Genomic DNA, 20742 nt, shown 5'->3' with positions numbered 1-20742 from the left:
ACAAAATTTTTAAAAACGAAAACAAATCAAAATGTAAGCAAAGAGAAAAAATATTGAAAATGTAATTTCAAATATTTAAGATTATCAATAAATAATATATAAATATCAAATGCAGAAAATGAAAAGCTTGACAAGTTCGACAATATTCAGGTCTCTAAGAAAACGGATAAATAAAATCAATGCAGCAGTGAGCAAAAGTCATCACAAAACCCAATGTGGGTAAAAATGTGTTGAAGGTTGGACAACACATCCAGCAATCTAAAGAAATGCTCCTGAATGATCCTGGATTCTAAATAGAACAACAATAAAAGATTAACAAACCTGTTGGAATTGAAAGATGAGAAAACCATGAAATTCAAGCTACTTAACTATCAAAAGGGGTAAAAAGAAACCCAATATAAAAACTCACAATTAATGGCCAGACAGAATGAAAGGCAAATCAGTGACAGTGTTATGTTAACTCTCTCTCTCTCTCTCCTTCCTCTCTCTCTCTCTCTCTCTCTCTCTCTCTCTCTCTCTCTCTCTCTCTCTCTCTCTCTCTCTCTCTCTCTCTCTCTCTCTCTCTCTCTCTCTCTCTCTCTCTCTCTCTCTCTCTCTCTCTCTCTCTCTCTTTCTCAAATGTTCTTCTACTCCCCCACAACCCTCTTCTCCATTTCTCACATTCCCCAATATCATTAATACAAAACTTTCTCCCTTCCAAACTTCTTGATACAAGAATCCACTTTGAACAGAATTGTGCTGGCCACTTGGTTTATGTAAGCATTTAGCTTGGACGCTGTGTTCTGATGAAAGTCCAATTCCACCTCATCCTCAAACATAGCTTGAACACGGTTGGATGCCTGAATGAAAAAAAAACCACGAAAATAATTAACTAAAAAAACATCAAACTTAGTAAATAACATAAACATTAGTATGGGCATATTTCTAGGGGTTAACTGCAATAATTCCTTTTACAATGTTTAACTTTATCCAAAGTGACAAATTATGGAGCAGGCACTGGTGTACGATACACATCTGGAAAATTGTGTATTTTTCTCTCTGTTTTGTCTGGCGCTAATTCATTCACAGTTTTCCAGATCTTTATCTTACAATTCTAATGTCTTTGTCCACTGTTTGTGTTTTGTGATGCAGAGGAAGGTTCACAGTAGAAATGTGTACCCTTGTGAAGAATATAGGCATCAAATCATCCCAACTATCAGGTTACCTCTATGGTGTAATGTTAGCACGCCTGACCTCAGGAGGTCAGAGTTCCATCTTCAGTCAAAGCAGGTTGATTTTTTTTTTTTGGGATAGTTTTTTTTCTTACTGCTTTGTCTGGCACTGTTTCATACACAATTTTCCAGGTTTTTATTCCTCAAGCAGGTAACCAAAATGTTTTTTCTACAGTACCGCTCGTATCAAGACGTCTATTATTTGTATTATAATTGACACATAATTCATTGCAGCTAATAACCATGTATCGATTTACATCTAAACAGCAATGAAGGTCTGAAGTTAAATCCCTTGTAAACGAAGACCAAATTGTTTGGGTCTTGTTTTTTTGGGGTTTTTTTTTTTAATCCCCGTTTTAGTTTTCATCTTATTTTATTTATTATATTTGTCATATTGTTTTGTCTCGCCATGTATCATTCATAACTTTCTTGAGTTTGCACCTCCTCTCCAATTATTCACTTTCATACGTATATCAGGAGGGAGCGGGAAACAGAAACTATCATTTACAGGATGACACAGCCAGGGCATTGTGGAAACTTCCCATAAATATGTATGACCCAATGTCTCAAATCTGTTTTATGTCAGAGTGAACTAGGTGCTGGAAAACGAGTTTATAGCCATAAATATGAAAATCAGGGCTAAATTTCTGTTCTGATATAAGTAAGCAGTTCATGTGATTGGAGGTAATTTAAACTAGTACCGAATAACATATTTAATATCTTCTTACCTCCTCGGCAAAATGACAGATGCTAGTGCCAACCGTATCGAACTTGCATCGGAAACACATTAGAGCTTTGTAGGCAACATTGGGGAACTGGCAGTGGTTTAAATAATCTGGAAAATGACACATTAATATGATATCATCTTATTAAATTGGGTCACAAGAAGATAATAAAACTTTCTTTTCTGATCCCATATGCTGAAAATGGAATTTATGGAAAATGTCTTTATGGAGTGACTACCGGAAGAGGAAGTGGACACGTGGAGACTTTACACTTATTGATATGTTAGCGAATGAGAATAATAATAATTTTATGTCCAAAGTATGAAATTTGAATTGAACTAAATATAATTCTATTGAGAAAGAAGTATGAGGGTAGATTTTTCTAAAGTGAAAAACTTTGGTAGGTCTTTTTCATTTAACAGTCTCAGGTTCACTCATACTTATACCAGACAGAGGCAGTTTGTCAAAAGGTCATGAGTGTTATGGTAATTGTTTGTTTATATTTAAGGGTTTTACAGGCTTTCTTCACATTTAGGTCATTTCAGTGCCATTAAAAAGGAAGAAAATCGGATAGTCAAATATTCGGGATTTACCATTGAAAGCACAAGAGAAAAAGTAAGACATGGAGGATTGACTAAAATAAAGAACAGATGTAGATTCAAGAGCACACTATCAGTGCTTAGTTTGAAATCACCTAAGTGTCCCATCCAGACACAAGCACAGGATCCCACTAAGAGGAATATACTCAAATGTTTACAAACCATTATATATTCAAAATAAAAAACATATCAGTACATAGCACACTATCAGTGCTTAGTTTGAAATCACCTAAGTGTCCCATCCAGACACAAGCACAGGATCCCACTAAGAGGAATATACTCAAATGTTTACAAACCATTATATATTCAAAATAAAAAACATATCAGTACATAGCAGAGAGATCATTTATAAGGGAAAAAAATACCTAAAACTATGTCAATACATTTGACTGTTTCAAGGACTCTGGCCAGGGGTACGACAAACCAAGTAATCCCATTCCAAGACAAAGACAAAAAGCAACTTGGAAAACAAATAAAGGGGGATAGAAGACACAGCAAGTGAGAGGTCAGGTTACGGTTTTGATGAAGATAAAACTATTGATGGCTAGAAAGTGGACCAAACCTATGGCAGGATTGTGATAATGAATGAATGGATGAATTACTACTAAGAAATGTTACCTGATAAGTTGACGGTTGTATTGACAAATGCCTTGTCTGCGTGGAAGTGGATTAGATGACCTGGGAATTGGAAATGACGATAAAGCCAAAAATAAGTAAATAAATAAATAAATTGACAAATTAATAAACAAAACAAAAAACTACAAAAAACATTTGTTTGATTGTTGTTTTTTAATCATAAAATAAAACGGTTTATTTGATCCCCAAAACAGACTTAAACACTCCATGCGTCATCTCCGGTACAACAGAGTTTTAATTTCTTGCTCAATATTAAAGTTGCTGACATTAACAACGGCTATTATCAAAAACGGTTCTCTTTGTTTCATCTTTAAGTAAGGTTAAATATTTTCCTTTATTTTTGTATACTTATTTTATTAGGGAGAATTGCCACTAAAAGACCAGAGAATGAGTGGAAGGTCCAAATGTATTGTCATAAACATTATACAATATTAAAGTCTTTTTCTTCCATTTTGTTATGCCTTACTTCTTCCACCTGTTTTATGCCAATTATTAATGTATAACTGTTATCATTTAGTTGTTTAAAATAAAAACCCATTTGATTTTCCACTTTCTTCATTACTGCCTTGGATCAAATCATGTGGCTAGCTGTTTAATATTGATATCTTATGTCTTTAAATTCCAATTTTACATTACCAATTTATTTGCATTTAAATTTTGTATTGGGGAAGAAAAGTAAAACTTCTTATGTCTTTAAATTCCAATTTTACATTACCAATTTATTTGCATTTAAATTTTGTATTGGGGAAGAAAAGTAAAACTTGACCGAATGAGTTTTTATGTGACATGAAATATAAGACAACTGAATGTTGTTAGAGTTCTAAAGTTTTGTTTTGATAAATACTTCAGCCATTTCTCTCCTGTTATTCTCTTTAACATAATTACTTCTCTTTTTAAAAAATCTGAAATCTAATAATCATCAACCTTTTCCAATTATTATTATAATCATCATTGTCATCATCATTCACATCAATGCCACTAAACACAACTAAGAAAAAAACAAGAACTCTGTGACAAATCATCAAATGAGTCGCACCTTTATATCCAAGATGTTCATTGTCCGCCTTGTTCATGCCTCCAAGCCACCAGAGCATGACGTATTCCAGCTGTAGCTTCTGAGGTCGTGTAAAGGGAGTCACTTCCTGTATCATCTGGGAAAGGGGTATTACTGTCAGCTTGCTTAGACTCATCACTTTGGGCTGTGGGGCCAGGAGGATGCCTGCATAGAAATGGGAGGATGAAGGGTGGAAGTGGTGGGGTGAATGAAAGGAATGGATAAGTTTCAAACTCTTCATTAAATATTCTTTTCAATATGATCACACTTTGTGAGTTACTTTATTTAATAGTTAGGCAGGACAAATCCGGGAGAAAAATACTGAGAGGATGGGATTGAGTGAGATAAGACCAAGAGGATTTGTTGCTTGTGCTCCTTTTGTGGTGAAGGGACGTGATAAGTAAGTAAAGTACATGCTGGGAAAATAAATGAAACGTGAAGGTTAGATTGATGTATTGGTGGCTGGCTGGATGGATGGATGTATGGATGGATGGATGTATTGATGGCTGGGTGGGTGGATGGATGGATGAATTGATGGCTGGCTGGATGGATGAATGAATGGATGGATGTATGTATTGATGGCTGAGTGGGTGGATGGATGGATGGATGGATGTATTGATGGCTGGCTGGATGGATGAATGAATGAATGGATGGATGGATGTATGAATGGATAGATGAATGGATGGCTGAGTGGATGAATAGATGGTGTATGAATGAAGGAATGTATTGATGAATGGATAGCGGGGTTGAATAAATGAATGGATGGATGAATGTATGAATGGATGGATGGATTGATGGACTGATGGTTGGATAGATGGATGAATGGAAGGAAGAATGAATGGATAGCTGGATGAATCAATTGACGGCTGGATGGATGGATGGATGAATAAATGAATGAATGGTTAAATCTAAGTTTGTTTGATTTCAATGGTTTTATGGTGCTTTGCAACACTTTTCATTTCAGAGCCAGTAAAAGCTAGAAAAACATAATCAAAATATTATAGGTTCACAATCAAACCACTCCTTAAAAAGTAAATCCAAATTTTAAAAAGTAAGACAACTGGGAATGATTCAAACAGGGAACAGATGTAGATTCTAAGCACAATCAATGTACTTAACTTGAGGTCACCTAAGTCTCATCCTGGCACAAGCACAAGTTTTTGGCTTCACAAGAATGTGATTATCAGACAGATTATATCAGATAGCTCAGTTGGTAGAGCACTCGCTTCATAATCAAAGGGACCGAGATCGATACTGGGTGCAGTTGAGATTTTTTTTCTGAAACCCCTGTCCACCCAGCAGTGATTGGTTAGCAGAGTCTGTTAGATCTGGCAGAAATGACTTTGTGATAGACTAGTGTCCTATCTAAAGGGTAGTAAGCAATTGCTATTGTCCGTTCACACTATAGAAACCCAGATAAACTCCGGCTCCATGGGCTGAATGGCTCTGAAGGACCCTTTCTTTTTTTTTAAATCTCAGATTTCTGGCTGGGACGTAGAATTTAAACATTTCTTTAATTTAAATGTATCCAGGACAGAGTACAATGATTTTAAAATAATAGATAAAAAATTTTAAAAAACAAAAACTATAAAAGTGCATAAAAGGAAGATGATTTACTATGGGAAAAAAATATCATCTCCCAAATCTAATACTATTCATCAGGACTCCAGCTTGGGCCAGAGTAAAAACAAATAATCCCATTCCAATTCAAATACAGAAAGCTACCCAGAAAAGAACATCAGATGTAGGACAAAAAAGAAGACAGCAAAAGTCATCTCCATGCCCACCATGGAAAGTTAAGAGACCCCACCCATGATTCAATGTAAGTGACGGAGTGAGTGACTCAGAGAATCACGCTAAATGATGTGGAACTAACAGGAAAATAAAGACGTAAAAACAAAATGCTTGATTCTTGCGTTATATGAGGTTCTTCTTTCAATTCAATATTTGTATGTGCAAATGCTTTTAAACCCCCCCCCCCCCCCCCCCCCCCCCCCCCCCCCCCTTCTCTCTCTCTCTCCCTTTCTCCCAACAGAATTAAAAAAAAAAAAAAAAGAAAAGGAAAAGAAAAATTAATTTAAATACATCGAACTTACGCAAAATAATAATTCTAAATTACCCAAATAAAATGGACTAGCACCATGACGCAGATCAAGCAACAATTTAATACTTGAATTAGCCCCCTTTTTTATGAAAACCACACATAACAAAATTACAAGTTATTTCCCTTTAATCATTATTTTTTAAAAATATGTACCAGGATATGGAGTTGTTCCCCTTAGTATTGCGGTTAACATATTTGAGAAGCATTTTAGTAATAAAACATAACAAAAGTCGTCTAAAAAATATTTTTTAAATTTAAATTATATCAAGATTTGTTATGGTCAGTTAACATTGCGCATCAAGCGTTTATATTGATTTAACTCAAAATAAGCAATTTTCAAACCTCACATCGTAGTATCAAATTTTGAAAATACTAATAAAGTAAATACCTCTCTTCTTCACTTACTTAGTCATACTTATATGACTTACTTGACTTATATTTTTTGTAGGCTCGCGTGCGGGTCTAATAGGTACTATTAAATTTTAATATCAATAGGAAAAATGGAACTTTGGAATTTTGAGTTGATCAGTAAGAACTAAGAACTTTAACTAATTTCAAATAGGCTAGAAAAAAATAATCAATGTCTAGTACGGACAATGGATGTATCAGTGACCTATTAGCTAATTTACTGTATTGACGTCAATGCCAACAAGGACTTAGTTGCAGGTGAGATAACCCTAATTGTTATGGGCTCATTATTACAATGGAAATACTCTGGAATTGTTTAATTCAGAAAAATGAGTGGAGCAGGTACTTATGTTGATAACAACAAGAGATGAAGTGAGTATGAAAGTGCCAGAAGACAATAGAGAATAAAAAACTTTTCTCGCGGCGGTGATGGGGGTTTGAACCTGCGACCTTACTGGTACAACTCCGCCTGGCCGGGGAGAGCGTGACTCTACCGTATGAGCTATCCACCTATTGTCTTCTGGCACTTTCCTATTCACTTCATCTCTTGTTGTTAAATACTCTGCAAGCAACTCTTGTCCATAATTTTGTTCAGTTATCAGACCTGCAAATATCTGCACAAGAGTCAATGCACATTAAACTTCCTTTTTTAAAACGGGCAAAAATGTATGAAGGTTAAGGTCCTTTCTTGATAGAGAAAGTATATAGTCCTCCTTTAAAGGTCTTAAACCTCTCAATACCACAGCAATGTTCCAAAAGCAAAATATGTTTGATAGAATAAAAAGAGTAAAGGCGACTATCAATATTAGCTAGAGGAATGTTAAAAATTTGACAACACACACAATTGCTTAGTTTGTATCTAATAAACTTATAAATTAATTCATCTGATATCAATCTACTGGTATCTCTCTGGGTCATTTATTCCTTTGTTGTTATTTTAGCGCACTAGTTCATATTAGTCATGGCTCCAACTTTTTCACATGATTCAATACCATATTAACTAAAACTGCTTAAAATATTGCTTTACTTATACATTAGAAGCCAGTAATTGGAACGCTGCTTGATAGGCACAGCTGGTTAATTGGAACAATCTGTGCGTGAATTTTTCTAAATAATTATGCGGGTTAATCAGAATGCACGCCAGTTAATTGGAAATTTAGGGCTTCAATAAGCATTCCCCCATCCCCATTTTTAAAATTTAAATGACCCTGAAAATGTGTCGTTTTGAGGTAAGCTCAAAATATGGATGTCCAAGAGTCATCAGTGTAATGAAAGGTCCATGTGGTCTTGTGGTATGACACTCGCTTTCGGAAGGTCCTGGATTCGAGCCTTGCTCGGCGCATAGTTGAGTCCTTGGAAAAGGCTCTTTACTCACATTCTCTCACCGTACTCAGGTGTAAAATGAGTACCTGACCATTACCGGCGTTGTCTCTGTCAGAAAAAATGTAATAATGCCTAGCAGACGTCATGTCTCGTTCTATATGTTACGTGTTGCTGTTGGCCAGGGACCCTTTGTAAAGCGCTTTGAACACGTTTAGTGGATATTGCGCTATATAAAATGCTCTACTTTAAATGTGTGGTCAATAAATGGTCATTCATTTTCTTTACATCTGTCATCACAGCAACAATATCATATTTTTTGTTAATGGAAGGCAAAATCTAAATAAGAAACTGAAAGGACACTGTTTATCACTTATTACATGTTTCTACTATTACTTCACTGTTAATAATTCAACTATAGTTACTATCATAAATATGTGGAGAGTCTTGATATTTTGTTCCCATTTTAAAAGCAATCCGCTAAGACTGTTATTTGAAGCGCAGCTTAATTCAAACAATTTCTGTAACGGCCCTATTTCAAATTAGCGGCTTGACTGTTATGAGTTTATGCAATTATCCGAATGGAACCTTCTCTAATAGACTTTTTTTAAAAATAGATCACATATAATAAAACTTTCATCCTACCTGTGAGTGTTCCATCTGTCTGGATAAGGGGCCGAAACGTTTCCTCCCAACTAAAACTGGTGTGAAGTTTATCAACCACTGAGGCTGTCAAATATTTCCATACACACGGAGGCGTGTGGTAAAGCTGGGGATGCAAAACATATTATATAACCATGACAAAATTCTTATGAGACAAACAGAGTATTACGAATTGAGAAAGAGAGTTTAAAACATTTCTAATGAAAAATGAGTATATTAGCCTTTGAAATTATTTTATTCAGGATCCATTTAGTTTCAACAATTTATTACCTTTTTTTTTAGCTGATACGTAAAAACCTTACTGCTCTAAAAGACCTGACAAGAGACAAGAGATAAAAGAAAACAATAGATGTGTGTATGTGTTTATTTTTTAGTTCACTTTTATCTATTACGCCATTATGAGATCGCTTCTTCCTTACATTTGGGTTCTTAAAGGATTTACGGCAATTCTAAAATTGTCTGGAGGTTGGTGGGAATTATTGTTAACATCTTTTCTCTTCCCCAAAATCTGATGTCCCTCTCTATAAGGTTTTACTATTCTTCTCTTATACCAGACTATGGGCCAGAGTCTATACATTAATAAAAGGAGGCCAAGGTTTCAAATCCCATTAATTCAGTACAGGCAATGTCATAACATTGTCTAATTATTACAGAACAGATAAAAATAAAAACCAAAAGCTACCTACCCCAAGAATTCTGTCCATATGATAAACCCAAGCATAGGCCACATGATACGCCTGAGGACCGTCCTCAGCCATGAATGTAGCCTTTGTGGCAACCTGGTCTTTATCCGTGATTCTACGTTTGACAAGTTCTGTCAGAAGCCTTCCACCTCCTCCCTCCACTCGGTGGATGTGAGAAAATCCTCCAAGGTCCTGGTTGAAGGCTGAAATACGCCATGCCTGTTCTCTAACACCTGTGACGGTAGAAGAGGAGAAGGGAGAGTGATATTTGTTTCACGAACATTTTAGCTATAAAATAGAAATCCATAGCTACTATTTGAATCAAAAAGTTGATAAAGAATACCAAGTTGGTTTGCTGGTGAGACGGGGTAATTTGCCAAATGAGTTACAGGGTGTGCTGGGGAAATTATTATTTAAAAACACACTTCACAAAATGGGGTCAAATTTACTCCTGAATAATTTACCATTATCAAATAAGAATTCGCTGCCCCTTTGTTGTGAAAATTATAATGTTTACAGTATTAACTAAATACTGGGGAAAAGACTTGATTCGAATGAATTCAGTCTCGCTAATTTCATCCATGAAAAGAATAAGATGAAATATTTAAGTTATCGCAATAACATGATTTTTAAAAATGTTATATCCCTCTGTACTTTTAAGTTTAATATAATTTAACCTTTACAAGTTTATAAAGTACATAATCCTTTGATTATTTATTTATATTGGACAAGAATTTTATTATATGTATAATCAACACATAGTCACATAGTCACCATAATATATTCGCTTGTTGTTCCACTGTACTTTTTAAGGCTTTTATTATTCTTTGCTAATTTTTATTTAATTTATTAACATTTGATATTTCTTTTATATATTATCGAATTGTGTTGTGATACAGAATTATAATTTCCACACAAGGATGAATTAAGTATATCTTATCTTAACTTAATATTTGAAAACCAACCTTTCAATCCCAAATGGGCCATTAGACGTTTTTCACGACTGAATCTCGCCGATTCATATGTCTGCAATGTCATGTCCATACATTCACGAATTTCTGCTGAGATGTTTGCATCTGCCTCATCCTCCTCGTCATCTTCATCCATGTCCATGTCATCCTCATCCTCATTGTTATCTCCATCTATGGATAAAGGCGCATCACTGTCCCTTCGGGACCTCTCTGCCAGATCCACCCCGTTGCCCTCTACCACTGCTGGTACAGCATCATCAACTGCCGGTTCAATCTGGATGAAAAGAGTGGTGCCACTGGATGGGGTAGGGTGGTCATTGGTGGCATTCTTCAACACTATGGTCATCAATGCTAGTGGAGGCAAGAGTAGACAAATTAATTAGTCATAACAGGGTAGTATAGTACAGCAGAAAACAACAGAGTAGCCGTCCTTTACCCAGAGGGTGACTGAGAATATCTATCCTGTCCTAAATGGACAGTAATAATATTTGCTTGATATTCTTAAGATTGGAGCAACTCATTTTTTGCAGTTAAATTAAATTTAATTAAATTTGAGCATTTATATAGCGCAATGTCCAGTAAACAATGCTCAAAGTGTTTTACAAGGGGCCCCAAGCCATCAGCAACACTCAACATATAGGACAAAAAAATGATGCCTGTTAGGCAATGTTACAATTTTTTTTCTAATAGAGATAAAGCTGTTAATGCCAGGTACTCATTTGACACCTCTGTACAAGTGAAAGAATGTGAGTAAAGAGCCTTTTCCAAAGACCCAACTATGCACCACTCAGAGTGGGTCCTGAATCCTTCACCTTTTGGTCCGAAGATATCAGCCATACCACTAGACCACATAGCCTCATTGTTAATGAAAAGGTGGGAGGAGAACTGCTTATTCACAGTTTAAATTATTCTGATTGTTATCCAAAAAAGATGCTAACCGGTGACTAGTAGTACGTGAAATGGAAATAAATGGGACGCTGATGTTTATTGCTCTTTTTTTTTTTATGTTGATATATTCAGTTTTGGTCCATACTTTTCTAATTTGGTACTTACTCTCTGTCTCAGGCAAAGTTGTGAAAACCACAAAACTTTGACATGCTGGGTCCTTGTAGCAATACGTAGCTGCTTGCTTCAGACTTGTGACAGTGAATACACAGCCCCAAGTTACTCTTGAGCCTGCACAAGGGTAATCATATATACCAGCAAAGTTCTTCCTATTGTACCGAATGAACCGTGTCAGGACGTCATCAACCAACAGCGATTGGCCTCCCTGAGTTAAATTTCAAAATAAATATTTTAGACCAGATGTAAATAAATTTACATTAAGCATTTTCACAGACTTGTTATGCTCAAGCAATGGATTTTTAAAAATTGTTTCATCTATTCTCCTGGCAGGTGGTTTTGATCGAATTTTCTATTTCGTAAAGTAAAAGTGTCTATTCAAGACATCTAATAGAATTTGCCATTCCAAAAACCATGATACAACGGAAAAAGCAAGATTGCTTATCAAAAACTGGAACACCAAATCCTACAAATAATTTTGGAAATCACTAAGTTATTGGAAGTGTTTGTGTGAGTGATGAATTTCAGAAGGCTTTAATTTTCTCAGAGATAGGAATTTTTAAAGCAAAATAATTGTTGACAAGTAAATGTGGAAACGCATACTGTACAAAAAGCTAAAGGAAGAGAACGTAGACAATTTTCATCAATCTAATGGGAGATTTGATTATAATGTAAAAGAAAAAAAAATGTAATTTGAAAAATTCATGCAGAAACAAATAGCGTTACCATGCCACAAGTTTTACCTTTGCTACAGTGAATGCTTGGTTATCTTCCTGTCTGACAGCCATTCGGTCTACAACTTGTTGGCCTCGGGTGTCTCTGGCAATAATGTTATTATTTCGTCTCTGAGGAGAGTGGGCTCGGTCTAGTGCTGAAAGCAAAATAGAATGGTTCATTTTTACATTAAGCTATTTATAGAAATTTAAGTTTTAGAAGTTTGACAGCACTTATAAAGACTTTATGGTCAGGGCAAAGAAAAGCAAGTTGGTTCAGTACAATAGAGATATGATAGTGGCGATTAAGAAATCATTAACTGCAACACTCTTGGGTCGCAGGTGCCATTGAAAAGAGAAAAACAAAAAGGAAAAGTTTACAAAAATAGATCCCAACAGTAAACTATCCCTATGCCCTATTTGAAAAGAAAGGGAGACAATCAGATAATTTTGGAAACATACTCAATCAAAGAGATGATTTACAGGCTAAATAAAACACATCATCTCTCACAGAAAAACAGCCATTCACATCCAACTCTCTCCCTCAAAGCAAAGAACACCAGCCAAAGTCTGGGTGAAACCATATCGCCCAGGACAAGGATAGAAAACCACATAGAGAGATTTCGGGGAAGAGAAAAGGCCCTAACAATAATTCCCACCAGCCTCCAGGCATTTTTAGAGTTGCTACTAATTCATTATCGATCAATCAAAACCCAAATGTAAAGAATAAGTGATGTCATAGTGACGTAATAGATAAAAGTGATTCAAACTCATACATACAATCACATTAGAAATGAAAACAATTGTAAAACTATTCCAATTTTGAGCCCTAGTACCAACTAATAAAAATGTAAAAGTCGAAATAAATCTAGGAGTCATAACCCAGGAGTGGTTCAGCCCCTTTCTGAGTGTAAGAAGTTAAGAACTGAAACACTTATTATTGTTCAACTGGGCTTTCTCCTCTAAAAAAAAGTTTCAGCTTTAGCCGTGCCCGAGTTTTTTCTCTCTTCAAAAGTTCAATCCTGACTGAAAAGAAAAAGGTCTTTGACAATCCATCCTAATGTATAAATAACATTTATATTTTATATGTGACCCATCTCCTTAATAAGGTTATATCTGTGAGTGAATCAGGCATCGGAATATATGAATAATTGAATGTATTAAATATGCAAATAATTACATTTTTTTTTTTAAACCCAAAAAAACATACTGGAATACAATGAAGATTTTTTTAAAAAATAGCAACCACCAACCGACATTGGGGCTCGCAATAGCTCAGATGGTAGAGCACTTGCTTCACAAGCAAAGGAACCGATATCGATTCTGGGATAAATCAAGATCTTTTTTTTTCTGACCTCCCCAGTCCACCAAGCAGTGATTTGGTAGTGGAAAGTACTTTACACTAGTCAAGTGTCCTATCCAAATGGCTGCAAGCAATTGTTATTGCAATTTTCACACAATGGAAACTAGGATAAATTCTGTTTCCAAGGGTCTAATGGCACTGAAGGACTACTACCAACTAAGCACAACAACTAAATAAAAACAACGCTGACATGGACTGACTTACGAGCTTCGTTGTACAAAGCCCTAAGGGTGGACACCAGTTTGAGGGGAGTGATATCTGTCTTTTGAAGACTTTCAACCAGGGCGTTTGCCTCGCTGCCCTGAGGATTGTAGAGGATTGGCAGCAGGATGACCTTGGCTGTGAGGTCAAGGTTGGACAGGGCATTGTAGCCAACACACAGACCACTAGTACAAGTCACTCCTGGGATGGAAGAAAAAAAGTATGAAGTATTTGATTTTATGAATTCAACAGCGATCATCACATTCCTGAGTCATTTCATTATTGCAAAAATATGATATGAATTACATAGAACGAAGAAAAGATGTAGATTATGAAGAATTTTACTTTAGTTGCCTCCTTGTCTGAGACAAAAATCAGAACAGATCTTTGCTGAGAACAAAATAAATATTTGAGAAGATTAAACAAAAATTATAAATCTAAAGCATAAAAATAAACTAAAACATAAGCAATTGAATATCTAACAGAGATTAACAAAGAAAAAATAATCTTTAATAAACAAAATGGTGTCTGATAATGACAGTAACCATGGTATGGATACCCTGATGACACGTATTCACAAAGATTTTCTATCATCCTTTTGTGTACAAGAATACTCTTCAGTCCCTCTTGATGGAAAATAATCAATAGGTTTTATCACACAATACACTGCACGGGAAATTGTATTGTCATCTTGTTTTAATATCAGCTCATTTTAGGTTTTAGTTCTATAAGTTCAATGGAGAATGCAATACTTTAAGGCCCTTATAATAATGCTTATGAAAAGTAAGATGGTACCAACACACACAAAAAAAGATTCAGAGTACCTAGTCGGTCTGCAACATTCTTGGGTCACTGTTATTTTAAAAAAGACAGAGACAATACAGATTAGTTTAAGAACAACAGTAGATTAAAGCAGAAAAGTGAGTGGTGCAAGCACTTATGTTGGTAACAACAAGAGATGAAGTGAGTAGAAAAGTGCCAGAAGACAATAGAGAATAAAAACTTTTCGCGGCGGTGATGGGGGTTTAAAGCAGCAATCTATTCCAGTGTCCTGCTTTTATTAAGCTATCCAATCTCACACAGGGGCAGGCACAAGTTTCACACCAAAAGAGAAATTCAATGTATGAGACATGACAAAAGGGCACTCGTAATTATAACAGAGAATTATTGTGTGTATTGTCAAATCCAAATGAAAGTGACCTGCTTAAGTGTAAAACGCATTCCACCAATAAATGACTTTTGTTTTTAGATGATTAATAGCCTTTCTGTTAAGTTCAGGTCTCATAAGTACAAGGAAAAGGGAAGATGAAGATGAGATAGTTAAATGGTAAAGGATTTAGAAATTATTTGAATTTTTATTTACCTATGAAATAGTGAGACAAAGAAAATTACATAGTTAAAACAGAGCATAATAGAGAGTCAAGTCTGAGCCAACATAAAAACCTACCCAGACAGACACAGGATCCTGCCAAAGATAGAACAAAAAGATGATTCAAATAGTTCTTTTAAAAACAACAAATCCAACAAAAACACCCGACTGTTTCCGTCCTATCAAAAGCTCAAGGCAGACCAGATAACATAAGAAAAGTAACACAACAGTACCTTTTCCACTCTCTTGGTGTACGCAGTCGCTGTCACTAGAACAAGTTATCTCCCCTTGTTTTAGGTCATCAAAATCAGCCAGCTTGACCTTTGACTCCTTGACAAGCATGAAATCTTTCATTTGCAGACGTGAGAATCTCAAACTACCCAAAGGACTCGACTCCAGGTACAGCAGCAGGCGACCAATTTGTAATGCCATCTATTAACAGATTGGAAGTAACACACAATTGTAAAAAATAAATGTATATAAATATACATATGTATCAAGCAAAATAGATTGATTGAAACTCTTATAGTATCTTAACAGGAATATTTGGGCTTGAACTAAAATGTTAACCTTCTCTATTAAAACAACAATAAGAAAAAAGGCCTATTCAATAAAGGAAAAAAAAAAATGAACATTTCCATACCTAAATATCAGCTAGAAAACATTTCAGGACCACAAGACTATACTATTCATCCTTCATCTTCAAAACACCCATTATTGCTACTTTTGCCTTAAAACAGTGATGTCTTGATTAATTTGCACAAGGGTTTAGATATCTCCTCTGTGAGGAAACCACCATTTGACAGAATCAGCTGGGTAGTTGGCAGACACTAAGTCTATCCTATGTTTGTGCGAACTTGAAAATTTACTCTTGGCAAAAAATCCTTTTGACCCATGGAGAGCAAGATTTTATCTCAGTTCCTGTAATCTTAAATGAACATCTACAAATTGCTTGCTCCCCTTTGGTCAGGACGCTATTCTATCACAAAGTATTTTCTACCAAATTTAATGGACTAATCAAGCAAAGTGGGGTCAGAAATTACTTTTTTTTTTTTATCCTGGTTAAGAAAACTGCCATTTGCTTATGGATTTGTGCACTAAAAATTGAATTATCAGGATGTCTTTTCTACTTCTATGGCAAACTGAAACATGAGTTGACTTACAGACAACTTCCTGGTCCAAGAGGCCATTTTTATGTGAGACTGTGTAATGGGTGTTCCCACCTCTGTCACCAGAATGAGGCCTTTGCTTTGAAGACGTGATGTGATAGCTTTGCCACGTAGACAGTAACCTTTCAAAGTTGGGATGCTGGGATGACGAAGGACATTCAAGAAAAGCACTTCACGCAGAAACCTGGAGAAAGAAATTTAAATCAGAAAATTTTGAAAAAAAAAAAAGAAAGGAATTACCCAGCATTTGATTATTAATTAAGATTTAGATTGAGATACATTTACTTAATCACATTCATACAATGCCATCTAAAAATCTCTTGAATATTTCTCCTGGATAGCAATATGTTCAACTAAGAAACCATTCTAGTAATGTTTTTTAGACACTTCTAGTAGATTTTAAAACAAAGACAGTGCTGTTTTATACCAAGAGTATCTCTGCTGAATATTTGACATTTGTTTTTAATAAGACTGGATAAAAGTGATTTAAAAGCCTCTCCCGTGGGCTTACTGATGCCAAAAGAAATTTTAAGATGAAGACCTCATCATTTCGTCAAGGCAAGTGAGACCCATTAGTAAAAACATTTGAACCAACACCAGATACCAACCTGTAATTTCCCATGTCAGCACATAGCTCTGGGTCATAGATCTGCTTCATACATTCAATTTTCGTTTTCTGGTCACTGGCTGGACTTTTGATGGCCATATCAGATGTGCCTCTCGTGTTGGAATTGATCGCTCTGTGGTAACCTTCATAGTAATTATTGTAGTCGTTGCTTTGTCCATCCTCATAGCCGTATTCAATATACTTGGTTGAAGAAAATGAGATTGGGTTGCCAAGACGCAAATTGTCAATTTCTTTACAACTCATCTTACTCTCAAACCCATAATCTAATAACAAATATTTCATTTCAAAAGCTACTTCATCTGTTTCTAAAGCATTCTTCCAATTTGTTGGGAATAAAGTGGTTAAATAATTGGACAAAGCCTCTTTGCCATTGGCTGAGAGTAAGTCTCTATCTTTCAAAGAAATAAATTCGTTATTTTTGGCAAGAAAGGACCCACTCTCAACATTTTCCAATAATTGCTCATCATTGGAAAAGGGGGGTAAATCATCCTGCTGGTTGGAAGCATCTTCGTTAAAATTTGGAATGTGTTTTGGTTGGAATCTGATTGGTCTTTTATCCATGGTGGGGAAAAGATTGGGTGGATTAGGCACATCATGTGAGCTGATGGCTCTGTACAGCAAGGTCACACTGATGATGACTAGAAGAAAAAGGAAGAGAATAACTTGCGTCTTTAGTCTGAGGTTGAATATTGACCTCCTGGAAACCATGGTGACTGTTGATGGTGTGCTGTGTTGGACACACTATGTACAATATGAAGTAGTGATTAGTGTTAGAGATTCGTTCTATGGCACCATGCTACTTGGCAAGCAGCTCTTTAATTCTGTGAAGTATAAAAAAATTAATAATCTGTCAAAATCGTGAATAAAAATATTTATATCAATGATAATTACACATTACTTGACAAATTGGTTGCACTTCCTGTGACAGGTACAATGATCCCCTCTCTTTTAATATAAAAGTATAAGATGTTTCGAGGCAAGAAAATGCATTTGTTTGGTATTTAAATGTGAACAAGTATTAACCTTTGATATTTGTCATCCTGAGTGTTAAATAATTGTGGAGTATCTTACTTTTACTTTTAATGATAACCAATATTCTAAAATAATTTCACGAGTAATTATGAGTATGAGTATGAGCTGATTCCTGACGAATTCCATCTGGCCTATAAAAATAAAAATAAAATGAATGATACGAAAATGAATTGTGTAAGACTTCAGGCAACGAACCCTTTTAAAAAAGAAAAAGTGAAAACTTTTAGTTTATTTTAGATACTATATTGACCATACATGTATGTAACTGAACTCCTCGTGTTACAGCAGACATGGGCTGAAATATGGGTGGCATGAATTTGAATAACAATAACAATAAATAACAACAAGTGTCTCGTAGTTTGAGTTTGTTTAAGTTTAGCGCAATATCCCCAACCCCTCAGATGCATTTGCCATCAGACTTAGCTAGCGGAATCTATGACATTCTGAATGAAAAGATTAAACGGATTTCGACTATGAAGTATTTAAATCACAAATCTCTGATTAGGCCTTGGCCAAGTCTACGACTACGAGTATAGAAGATCAAGACTGTGCAAGTGCAAGTAAGACTAAACTAAAGTCAAAGTCAAAGTGACTAAAGTTGGAGCGTAAACAACGCACACAAAAATCAAATGAAATCGAAAACTTACGTTTTTATGACGCATATCATATTCTATGATTTGTGCCTCTATCAATCATATCTTCCAAAAGCTATAAAATTAACACCACAGCACCTTCATATCATGTTTATCCGCTCCTGAAAGTCAATAAAAAGTAGCTATCTTGTTCCTCGTCAGTCATCACCACTGTGTATCAACAACAAGCGATCTGTGACAAGTGCGAGTGACGGCGTGCGGTTCTCTCGTTGTATTTATTCACTAGACCCGCTCTTTTCTGTCTTTCTTTATTTTTACCCTTTTTTCTTTTCTTTTCTAACCTATTGTATTATATTTTTTTTTCTCAATAATCAGTAAGACTTTTTCTCTCTTTAATTTTTTTTTTGCAAATTAAGTGATGGCTTCAAGTTGCATTATCATTGAAAAAGTACGATAAGCAGTATTTGAGTTTTTTGGGTTTTTAAAAAAAATGTAGCCTTTGTCAGGGCCAGAGCATAAAAAATATATATCCACTAAACGTGTTTAGCGCTTTACAAGGGATCCCTTGCCAACAACAACAGTTAACATATGGAATGAGAAATAATGTCCGATAGCCATTTTTTTTTTTCCGACAGAGACAACGCTATACTTCTCCTCCTCCTCCTCCTCCTCCTCCTCCTCCTCCTCCTCCTCCTCCTCCTTCTTCTTCTTCTTCTTCTTCTTCTTCTTCTTCTTCTTCTTCTTCTTCTTCTTCTTATTATTTTATTATTATTATTATTATTATTATTACTACTACTACTACTACTACTACTACTACTACTACTACTACTACTACTACTACTACTACTACTACTACTACTACTACTACGACGACGACGACGACGACTACTACTACTACTACTACTACTACTACTACTACTACTACTACTACTATTAAACTATTATGTTATTTCTTCTTCTTCTTCTTCTTCTTCTTCTTCTTCTTCTTCTTCTTCTTCTTATTATTATTATTATTATTATTATTATTATTATTATTATTATTATTATTATTATTATTATTATTATTATTATTATTTTATTATTATTTTTATTAAGCTTTATGTTTTTTTCTTGTTCTTCTTCTTTCTTCTTCTTCTTCTCTTCTTCTTCTTCTTCTTTTTTATTATTATTATTATTATTATTATTATTATTATTATTATTATTATTATTATTATTATTATTATTATTATTATATATTATTATTATTATTATTATTATTATTATTATTATTATTATTATTATTATTATTATTATTATTATTATTATTATTATTATTATTATTATGACTTACTTGACTTAGATGCCTTTCGCGTCTCGACCGAAAGATCGGGTCGCCTTGGCTGTTTCCAGTATTTCCTGTGTGAGGTGTCTCCAATATTGCCGGTCCTCTGCTAGGGTTCTCAGATTTTCAAGGTCCCCTGCCGTTATGAGACTAATGCTTTGTCCAAGTGTTGTGAGGTTTTTGTTTAGGATCACAGGGAGTGTTGTGATCGGTCTTCCTCTGAAAAGGTTCCCGTGTTTTTGGAAGTATCCCGACATGGCTTGGTTAGCTGGTATGTTTTTGTCCCTGCGTAGTATGTGACCGAAAAGTTGCCATCGTCGTTGTAAAATGTCAAGGGAGATTGGTCTTTCTTTTGTGATCTTATAGAGTGATTCATTTGAGATCTTTTTTGGGTATTTGATGTCCAGTACCCTTCTTAGCTGTGTGCGATGGAAGGCATCCAGATGTTCTTCTTCGGATTTTGTCAACGCCCAAGTGCCGCAGTTATACAGAAGTACCGGTTTTACAAGAGCCGGTACAGTTTCAGTTTGGTTTTTCTCTTTATTTTGTCACCTCTAATCCATACATTGGTGAGTTTACTGAGTGCGGCGTTTGATAGCTGTTTTCTTCTTTGTACATCCTCGTTGTCTCCAATTAGTGAGCCGACTTTCTTTGTTCTTTTCCATTCCTCTTTGTTCCTCGATATTGTTGTAAATTCTTATATTATTATTATTATTATTATTATTATTATTATTATTATTATTATTATTATTATTATTATTATTATTATTACTATGATTATTATTACTATTATATTATTATTATTATTATTATTATTATTATTATTATTATTATTATTATTATTATTATTTTATTATTATTATTATTATTATTATTATTTTATTATTATTATTATTATTATTATTATTATTATTATT

The 20742-nt window shown here is 34.8% G+C and overlaps 1 protein-coding gene across 1 annotated transcript; it reads right to left on the bottom strand.

Moving 5' to 3' along the window:
• Positions 1–482: 482 nt before the first annotated feature.
• On the bottom strand, positions 483–18753 carry LOC144967933 (uncharacterized). The gene is made up of 14 exons (XM_078905723.1): positions 18559–18753; positions 16860–17700; positions 16246–16435; positions 15316–15514; positions 13717–13914; positions 12180–12307; positions 11428–11644; positions 10369–10725; positions 9407–9636; positions 8703–8826; positions 4208–4390; positions 3154–3213; positions 1940–2046; positions 483–839 (listed from the first exon to the last, which is right to left on the bottom strand). The coding sequence occupies exons 2-14, from the start codon at positions 17585–17587 to the stop codon at positions 675–677; spliced, it is 2886 nt and encodes a 961-aa protein (XP_078761849.1). The 5' UTR covers positions 17588–17700; positions 18559–18753; the 3' UTR covers positions 483–674.
• Positions 18754–20742: the final 1989 nt, after the last annotated feature.

The sequence above is a fragment of the Berghia stephanieae genome, chromosome 3, assembly GCF_034508935.2.
Source record: "Berghia stephanieae isolate SIO BIC M18660-M18661 chromosome 3, UCSD_Bste_1.3, whole genome shotgun sequence".
Taxonomy (NCBI): domain Eukaryota; kingdom Metazoa; phylum Mollusca; class Gastropoda; order Nudibranchia; family Aeolidiidae; genus Berghia; species Berghia stephanieae.
This window is presented reverse-complemented; position numbering and strand designations above follow the sequence as displayed.